This window comes from Lithobates pipiens, unplaced genomic scaffold, assembly GCF_037356315.1.
Source record: "Lithobates pipiens isolate NorthernLeopardFrog02 unplaced genomic scaffold, aLitPip1_a1.2 Scaffold_10, whole genome shotgun sequence".
Lineage (NCBI taxonomy): Eukaryota > Metazoa > Chordata > Amphibia > Anura > Ranidae > Lithobates > Lithobates pipiens.
In genome coordinates this window covers 162,934,682-162,945,112 of record NW_027507686.1, presented here as the reverse complement: position 1 = coordinate 162,945,112, position 10,431 = coordinate 162,934,682, and the positions used below count along the sequence as shown (strand labels likewise).

The 10,431-nt window shown below is 42.7% G+C and overlaps 1 protein-coding gene across 5 annotated transcripts in view; it reads right to left on the bottom strand.

The window, feature by feature from the left end:
- Positions 1–2,049: 2,049 nt before the first annotated feature.
- Positions 2,050–10,431, bottom strand: part of CDHR5 (cadherin related family member 5) — a 194,485-nt gene continuing 186,103 nt past the window's right edge. For all 5 annotated transcript variants that reach the window (XM_077458846.1, XM_077458855.1, XM_077458863.1 and 2 more), the window contains exon 15: positions 2,050–5,855. In XM_077458846.1, coding sequence (XP_077314972.1) covers positions 5,391–5,855 — 465 coding nt within the window. In that variant the 3' untranslated portion in view covers positions 2,050–5,390. The remainder of the gene's footprint in view (positions 5,856–10,431) is intronic.

The window sequence follows — 10,431 nt, the reverse complement described above, 5'->3', positions numbered from 1 at the left end:
GGCGCTTTGGGGCGGGGGGGCTCCGCCCCCCGCCCCAAAGTACCACCTCCCTCATGTTGAGGGCATGTGGCCTGGTATGGTTCAGGAGGGGGGCACTCACTCATCCCCCCCTATTTATTTCAGATTAAATTTGTGTTCAGAACTCAGGACAGGTGCAGTTCAGATGCAAATTCCTATGGGAATGCATCTGAACTGCACTGCAGTGCTCATAAAATGCACAGGATTCTTTTTCAATTTACAGTGAAATTACACTGCTGCTGCACTGCATATATGTGAACCGGCTCCATAGAGGAAGCTGCTGGTTCACATGTCATGCGATTCAGATGTGGTTCAAAGTTCATCCAATTTGCATATGTGAACAGAGCCTTAGGGGAGTATTTATAATGTAGTGTGACATTAAAAAACATGCAGTGTGAAGTAATGCAGTGCATTGGCTTAGTGGTTGGCGCAGCTGCCTTGCAGCACTTGGGTCAATGGTTTAAACCCCACCTGGAACACTACCTGATTGGAGTTTGTCTGTTCCCCCTGTTCTTTGGTGGGTTTCCTCCCACACTCCAAAGACCTACTGGTAAGTTAATTGGCTCCTGTCTGAACTGGACCTAATAGGTACATGCATTGGAGGTAGGGAGCATAGATTACAAGTTCTTTTAGGGCAGGGACTTACAGTATGTGAATGTACAGTTTGTAAAGAGCTGTGTAAATTGCCAGCACTATATAAATACCTACTGTATTGTAAAGTCACAATCACTGCTTTATAAATATAGAAAAATGCCATCTTCTCCATACCCATAAATATATAGTCAGAAGTACAGTGCACCTCAACACATTGACATCATTATTACAAAAAACAATAGTGATGTTCAGAGTTCACAAACACACTGCAACTAATCAGATTTTAGTTTGTTGGAATGTGTCTTCCAAAATTAAAGTGTGCAATTCCTTTTTTGTTTGTAGAAGGAAGCTTTATAAATAGAATAGCTGTTATAAATTATAGATAATCCCCCAAAACTCCAGGATCTGAAATCTATGAAAGGCCATATCACAAGGTACCAATTGCCAACATAGTAGAAAAAGTAAGGCTCCATGCACACTTGGCATTTAGCTCCAATGCATGAGGCTATGGCCAATGTGCATGGGGCCTAATGATGATCTGATGCAGCCACCTATAATGGTGTGCAATAACTCAAAATCTATCAACCAGAAACCAGTCCTCCCCAAATGATATAGCTACATGCTACCTCTTAGCCCCTGCACACATGGTCGGAAATTCCGACGGAAAAGGTTCGATCGGACCGTGTTGTTGGATAATCCGACCGTGTCTGGGCTACATCGGACTTTTTCCGTCGGAATATCCGACCGACAAAGTTTGAGAGCTGGATATAATATTTCCCAACAACATGATCCGATCAGACTTTGTCCGATCGTTTGTAGAGAATTCCGATCGGACAAAGTGCCACGCATGCTCAGATCAAATTACGAGACCAAAGCTATTGGCTACTAGCCGCAACGTAGTCCCGTCGCAACGAACGAATGTCATCATGTTCCGAACCATTGGATTTTCCAACAACTTTGTCTGACCGTGTGTATGCAACACCAGTTTCGGAATGTCCGACCGTGTGTACAAGGGCTTAGCCTGTCAGCATTCGGCTTTTTTGTGGAATTGCATGTCGCTATTTCAACTAGTTATCTTTAGTGACCAGGCACAGACTAATGAGTGCCTGACTGCATGCACGTTTCATAGCGTTGGACGTTGACGTGCAAAGCAATAAGATCCCACAATTAGTAGCATAAATCTAAATAAAAATTATTTTGGATTTGTCCCTTAGGAGACTTTTTATTATTATTTTCACCCAAGGCTCACACAATCGTCCCCAACAATTTCCACAATTGGATCTTTGTTAAAAATGTGTCAATCTTGAGTAGACGTTTTGTGAATCGTGGGTGAAAATACTGATAAACAGATAAGTTACACAGCACTATATTCTACCTGAGTTCAGTATTGTCCAGAAAATGTAGACTTGTAATAAAAGAATGAAAGAAGAAAAAACATTTCATTTGTGCAGGAGACTTTATAGCATTTATCAGTCATATAGTACACAATCAATATGAAAAAGCAGTTGAGACATTTGTAGCAATAAATATTTAAAATCCTGAGATTTGTAAAAACAATCGGCTTAAAGGGTAATTGTACAGAAACAAGCTCCATACCTTCCATTAACTTGCTCTCCCCTATTGCCAATAGAACTACACAGGTCAGATTAAGACATTCATGTGTTCTCATCGCCATAGCCAAACCCAGAGGTAGGCATTGATTACAGGCTGTGGTGTTCCTGCTATGCTCTGCTATGCTGCGCATGCACCTGGCGTGGCCATTGAAAAAAATGTCTGTCTGTGATGTGCACATTGAGCTTGGTAAGAAGAAGTCCTTTATTTTTACTGGCCAGGTTTAGCACATGCACAGCATGTTGAAGCACTACAGAAATATCCCATGTTATGTACAATGACCAGTCCTGAGAAGGTCACAGAAGAATATGGTAATGTCTGTATATGGGATTTGACAAGGAGGATGAAAGATGGCAGATTGTGTTATAAAGTGCAAATTATCTTTAAAGTGATTCTTAAACCAAAACATGTTTTACCTTAATGCATTCCCTGCCTTAAGGTAAAAAAATGTTTTATATTTTTCTATCCCCCCCTTCCCTGTGTGAAGAGGTAGAGAGGGGAGAAGAGATCCAATGCTGTGCATGGCTGCATCTCTTCTCTCTCTTCCTCTTCACACCGGGACTCGGGCAGCAGCAGGAGCCATTGGCTCCTGAGGCTGTTATTCAAATGCAGTAAGGAGGGAGCTTGGAGCAGGGCTAAGCCCTGCTGTCTATAGACACACACAGCGCTCATGCACTGTGTGCCCCCATAGCAATCTTCACATGGGGCACACAAAGAGGAGGAGCCAAGCGCTGGTGGGTGACCCCAGAAGAGGAGGTTTGGGGCTACTCTGTGCAATACCATTGATTACAGTACTTACAGTTATATATAATAGTGTAATATAGAAAAACATAGAAGAGTAATGGCAGAAAAAGAACAAGTATAGTCGTCCCCATCCCCCCCCCCCCCCTTGTTTAACCTCTTTGACTGAGTATAGATCTATGTTTGTCCTGAAGATGTTTTAATTCACCTAGGCAGCCCATATAAAAAATTATTTGATTCTCCCATCCACACACTTGATATGGATGAGGAAATCACTCCTGCTGAGGCTTTGTATTCTGACACCGAAGAGACTTTCCCGCCATCAGAATACACCGATCAGTGCTGCCGGCTATATCCAGCAGTACTGATCGATCAGGAAATACCTAAAAGAGTGGTTTGTACAGATGTCGATCAGTAGGAACCACTGTCCCCATTCATGGAATTAAATTCATTCGGTCCAGCATTTTGATCAATGTATGGTCAGCTTTACTTTTGCCTGACTCTTGTCCAAGGTTTTGTGCTCAATTGTGAGTACACATTACATCTTTCACATAGTAAATTAGACAGTTATGCCTTGTTTCCACTGAGGGGATCGGTTTGGTATGGTTTGGTACGGTACGCTATTTTGAGTGTTTCCATTATGAAAGCGGCCCATACAACCGAACCATACCACATCATTCAGGGTCCTGCTTCAGATGTGGGGCCATAGAAAATGGTACGGTGCAGTTAGGGCGGAGCTACGATACATTCCACTGATTGTCAGACAGAAAAACATCTGCTAATCGGTGCGACGCCACGCTAGGCTTTTTGTCGAAACCCCCTATGGCCTCTGGTGGTCCAACTTGCAGTGGAAACTCTCACCTGAATAGGCCGGACCATTCTAACCCTTCAAAAACTGTACCGGCCGGAACCGATACGCACAGTGGAAATTAGACATTATTCTACGTAGGCTAAACAGACCATTTTTTCACACAGCTATCTACATATTATGGTGCTTAAAGTGGAACTCTGGGCATTTAACTCCCCACCTGTCACCCACCTTGTGTTGCAGTGTACAGTCCAGCTTTATTCTTGACATGGTGGGAATAGACCTGGGTGCTGGAGACAATATAACTTCAGTGCACATATGCACGAGTTACTTCATCAGTGGCCACCCAATGGCTGAAGAGGATCTCTGAAAGACCTGTAAGTATTGAAATCTTGCAAAAAGTCACTCCAGCACAACGTGACAACATTGTCTTGTGGGATTCAGATATTCAGCATTCTGTGGAATTATGCAGGAAGAAGTGTGACATCATCGCCTAGGTGCCACGGGCATTTGGGGATAAATAAGTTAATTGAATTACTTTTATCCCTAAATGTTATCAATGCAGCTGCTCTTAATGGAGAAGGGCCCTGTTAAGTTAAGCCAACCTGGCATTTTTACTGCAAAGTCCCCTTTAAGAAAGGATTTAAACATAAAATTATCCTTATTACCTAACTTGTTATTACATTAAAATGTCTATAATCTACATGCTACCAATAGTGTCTGCATTGAGAATAGTAGTGAAGCTGATGGACAGTTTCAACCTGGCCAATTAAAATTTTATCTGATGGTAGTATTCCGAGGCAACCAAAAGTGGTAATTCCTGTTAAATACTCTGGCTGATCATAGTCCAATTCTGTTGATTCTTGAAGTTCTGAGCAGATAATATATACAATATATTGTCAAAAGTATTGGGATGCCTCCCTTTACACGCACATGAACTTTGATGGCATCCCAGTCTTAGTCTGTAGGGTTCAATAGTGTCTGTAGGCTTACAAATGCGCTTACAGAAGTGCATTTGTAAGAACACCTTTGGAATAAATTAAAATGGAGACTGCAAGCCAGGCCTTCCCGCCCAACATCAGTGCCTGACCTCAGAAATGCACTTTTGGAAGAATGGTCAAACATTCCCATAGACACACTCCTAAACCTTGTGGCAGCCTTTCCAGAAGAGTTGAAGCTGTTATAGCTGCGAAGGGTGGGCCAACTCAATATTGAACCCTATGGAACAAGACCGGGATTCCATTAACATTCATGTGCATGTATAGGCAGGCGTCCCAATACTTTTCACAATATAGTGTATGTATGTATACCTGGAGATATTAGAAGATTTTCATTGTGGTTACCCTCTCTGGCAAAAACATACTTAGTTACACCACTGTAAACAATTAGTTGTACACCCCATCTGGCTTGAGAACAAGCAAATATATAAACACATTAAAAGCATACATACAGAAACACAATTTTGAGCTCCATTTTTAAAAACATAAATTGAGTTCTATATTATTGCCCAGTATTATTGATCAGTTCATATAAGAGATATTATGGACATTAGACAGCACAGATATATTATATCATATTGCCAAATACTCCTAGGTGTTCTAAAATTAGAACTGATGGCTCATAATATACTATTCTCAGGCTGGTTATCTGCAACATTGAATGTCGGGTCCAAATCCTCTTCATCATCGTCATCATCATCATCTCCTTGTTGGTTGTTAAAATTATCTTCATTGTCATAGTCATCTGCTTCACCATCTTCGACACCCTCTATCACCACCACCTCTGGAGCAGCATCCTCCCTAAACCACACTGCTTTGTAACCAGCATCTTCCTTAAGCTCCTTAGTTAAGATAGACTTCACCTTCTTGTCATCTGAATCATCAGCCTCTGCTGTTTCAGAAGGCTGATTATCAGTTGGAGCACTTTGTGAAAGAGCACTGCCTACTGCAGCATCAGTAGCTATGGTCACGCTGGTAGATGCAGGTTCTGTCGTGGCAAAACCACCATAATCTGAAAAATCATTGGTTGGATCATCAGCCTCATTTATAAGTTGCTCAGTGCTGTTTTGGGTGTTTCCAGAATTCTAAAATGAGAGAGCAGATGTCACAAATGATATCAGTAATACAGGAATATTGCTGTAAACAGTAGCACTTAAAAATATTAAATACTTCACAACAGGTTAACACTTTCTATATCGCTTGCAATAATAGCATAGCCAATATGCAAATCCATATTACCTGATGCTTTATATACTTCAGGGCATATTCAGTAACGCAATACAAAGGACAATAATTATATGGTGTTTTCATAAACTCTGAGATACTGTTCATATTTTAGCTGGCTATTCAGATCAATTAAGGTATGACTCTTTATTGGTTTCTTTTCTTTACAGCACTTTTCAAATTTTAGACGCCCATCCTCAATGGTTTCTAATGAATATACCAGTATTCATTTATGACCATTCTTCTGCTACTTCTTGCTGATGTGATAGATCATACTGCAGTTTAGAAGCTAAAATGTTTCTGGTTTAATATAAATTTAGCCAATATATGCCAATAAGGCACGGGCACACAAATTTTCAAGAAAGAAGGCATAGGAACCTGGGAATTATGTTGCTTATTTCAGCGTATGATCTATTGTCTTTTCCATCATAATTACCCCAGGTTTAATAAAAAATAATTAAAGTTCAAATCTATTCTCCTAATCTAGTAATTCAGATCCTGAGATGGGTGAAGCACAACTTTATAACAATCTAAGATTATTCCTTCCTGGCTGTGTACACATTGAAGTGAATATGTGCTTTGCCCATGCAAGAAAAGAATAAACACGGGTTTGTCTGGGCAAAAAAATATATGTAGTTGTCAGAAACCATGAATCAGACTGAGACAGAAGTACAGTTAAATCACACTTGTTTAATAAAAAAAAAAAAAAAAAAAAAAGGTAAACAGAGAAAACGTAGTAAAAACATAGCCAGAGTTCAGGAATCGGAATGGATAGTCAGACAAGCCAAAACATCAGGGAGCAAGAGATAAGCGTTTTAGAACAGCAAGCAGGATCTGGAGCCATAAGGAATGTCAGCCAAGCAAGTCTTTAACAGGAACACAGGAGAGGGTCTCTAGAGATGTGACCAAGGTGAAAGGCAGAGATCATCTATACTGGATGGCTTAATTAGGCAGGACTGACAAGCAGGATATCATCAACAGGTGAGTCACTGTGAAGAGATAGGAGCTGGCAATTAGCCCACAGCTGAGCAGCCAGCTTTGAGAAGGAAGGGCTGAGCCCAGCCCTAACAGTACCCCCTCCTCAATGACCCCCTCCCCCTGGGAGGACCACCAGACTTGAGGGAAAAACATCTATGGAAATCACGGAGGACAGGGGCATGTACGCCCGAGGATGAGACCCAAGAGCTTTCCTCCAGACCTTACTTTTTCCAATGCACCAGGTACTGTATGCTCTCACGGAACCTACGGGAGTCAACAATGGACCGTACTTCATACTCCTCATGGTTCTCAACCTGTATAGGGTGAGGATGAGGCACAGAGGTGGTAAAGTGGTTGCAGACCAAAGGTTTTAATAAGGAGACATGAAATACATTTGAAATACGCATGTTAGAAAGAAGGTCTAATGCATAGGCCACTGGGTTAATCCTGTGAAGAATATGGAAAGGCCCAATAAACTGAGGTGCGACCTTCAGAGAGGGAACATGAAGTGGGAGGTTGCGAGATACCTATCATTAGCATGTTGCAAAGCCTCCTAGATTTGTGCCCAAGTGGATCGAAGACCATGGAGATGCTCCTCTAATGCAGGGATACTCTGCGGAACAAATGAGTCAGGCAACATGGAAGGTTGGAAACCATAGTTCACCATAAACGTGGACAATCGGGAAGCAGAATTCAAGGCACTATTGTGAGCAAGCTCTGCCCATGGTAAGAGGTCTGACCCGTTATGATGGTCAGAAATATAGCAAAGTAGGAATTGCTCCAAAGACTGATTGCGGGTGATACACAGAGGAGAAAGCAAGCTGAATTCCCAACTGTGCACAAAAGGCTCACCAGAACTGGGACAGAAACTGACCAACCCTGTTCGAGACAATCACCTTGGGTAGCCCATGTAAGCGAAGGATCTCCCAATCAAAAATGGAAGAGGGTTCCTTAGCCCTTGTACACACGGTCGGAGAATCCGTCGGAATGTGTCCTATCGGACCGTGTTGTCGGATAATCCGACTGTGTGTGGTATGCATTGGACTAATTCCGTCGGAATATCCGTCGGACCCAATTTTCCAACATGTTGGAAATATTTCCCGACCAACTGGTTCGATCGGACATACTCCGATCATGTGTAGAGAATTTTGATCGGACCAAGCGCCACGCATGCTCAGATCAAATTCCTACATCAAAGCTATTGGCTACTAGCCTGAACGTAGTCCCATCGTAACGAAATTACGTCATCACGTTCTGAATGATCGGATTTTTCGACAACTTAGTCCGACCGTGTGTATGCAACAGTTTCAGACAAGATCCGACGGAAAAAAATACGACGGATTTGGTTGTGGAAATCCCCGACCGTGTGTACAGGGGCTTAGAAGTGGGCAACTTCTTAAGTGGAATACAATGGGACATTTTCGAGAACCGGTCAACCACTATAAGGATAACTGTGTTGCCCTGGGAGTCAGGTAACTCCACAATGAAATCCATAGACAGGTGGGTTCAGGGCGTCTCTCCATTGTGTATGGGTTGTAGGAGGCCCACTGGAAGGTGTGGTGGAGTCATACTCTGAGCACACACAGAACAGGCAGCTATGAAGGCAGTTACATCAGCACATAGACTAGGCTACCAGAAATGTTGGGAAATGGCTCAAGAGTTGATTCTTCCTAGGGTGTCCAGCAGCCTTGGGAGAATAGCAAGTCCGGAGCACGGTAATACAGAGGGTCAAAACAGTGGTCACAAGGTTTCTCAGGAGGAGCATGGACCTGAGTGGCAAGAATTTTGTCACCCAAAGGAGAAGTGAGACTGGTGCGAACCATAGCCAGAATACGATCAGGAGGAATCACAGGAACCGACTCCATATTGGAAGTGGAGGAAAATTGTCGTGACAATGCGTCAGCCCTTACATTCTTGGTACCAGGTAAGAATGAGACAATGTAATTTAAACTAGACAAGAAAAGAGCCCATTGCGCCTTTCTGGGAGAGAGGTGTTTAGCCTCAGACAAGAATGTGAGATTCTTATGGTCAGTAAGAATGCACTCTGCAGGTGACAATTTGTTGGAAAAGTAGCCACAAGGATGCATAGTGCTCTCAGAGGTAGGATGTTGAGACAGAAGGGCATTAACTCCAGTCTCAGAAGCATCAACTTCAAGGATAAAAGGTAGCATAGGATCAGGATGTGCCAACACCGGAGCAGAAACAAAGGCAGCCTTGAGACTCTCAAAGGCCTTAATGGACTCCGGAGACCAACTGTGTGGGTTACCATCCTTTCTGGTCATATCAGTCAGGGGCTTGACCAGAGATGAGAAGCTACGAATAAACTTCAGATAGTAGTTGGCAAAGCCAAGAAAACGCAGCAGAGGACGTAAACCCATGGGTCGGGCCACTGTAGGACTTCTAAAAGTTTCTCTGGGTCCATCGAAAAACCAGCAGCGGAAATGACACAACCTAGGAATTTAACATGTTCAATATGGAATTTGCACTTCTCCAATTTACAATAGAGAGTGTTCTCTCTTAGTTCCTGAAGCACATGGCAGACATCTGTGTGGTGGCTCTCCAGGGACTTGGAAAATATGAGGATATCGTCAATATAAACCACCACACATAACTGCAACAAATCTTGGAGGACATTGTCAGTTAATAAATTCCTGGAAAAATGCCAGGGTGTTACAAAGGCCAAAATACATTACAAGGTACTCATAATGGCCTGTTCTGGTATTAAACACAGTTTTCCACTCATCGCCCTCCTTAATCCTCATGAGATTGTATGCCCCTCTAAAATCAAGCTTTGTGAAAACTTTTGCTCCCTTAAGGTGGTCAAATAACTCCATAATCAAAGGAATCAGATAGGCATTCTTAATCATGAAACAATTGAGACCACTATAATAAATACAAGGTCTCAGTTCACCACTCTTCTTCTTCAAAAAGAAGAAACCAGCACCAGCAGGAGATGAGGATTTTCACATGAAACCTCCAGAAGGTGCATCTGCAACATACTTCTCCATGCCCTTATACTCCATGACTGGCAAAGGGTAAACCCAGCCACGAGGGGGTATGGCACCAGGTTGAAGGTCAATTGCGCAATCATACGACCGGTGTGGAGGAAAACTACCGGCTTGATCTTTGTCAAAGACATTGCTAAAATTGTGGAATGAAGAGGTGCACAGGACCTTGGCTACCTTCTGGAAGCATGTCTTAATGCATTGTGGTGACCAGGAGAGAACCTCAGCATGGAGCCAATCAAAAGACGGGTTGTGCCTCTGTAACCAAGGATGATGAAGAGCTCCTACAGCCATGGATAATGATACAGTCTCATGAGTCACATGGGCAGGCTGTAGAGGTCTTTTTTTAGGAGCCTCAATGGCAAGTGGAAAAGCCAAAGCGTTTCAGTCGTCAGGCCTTAATCATGGCTTAAAGTGGGAGTCCACCGGGACTCCGCGTTTTTTTTTTTTTTTT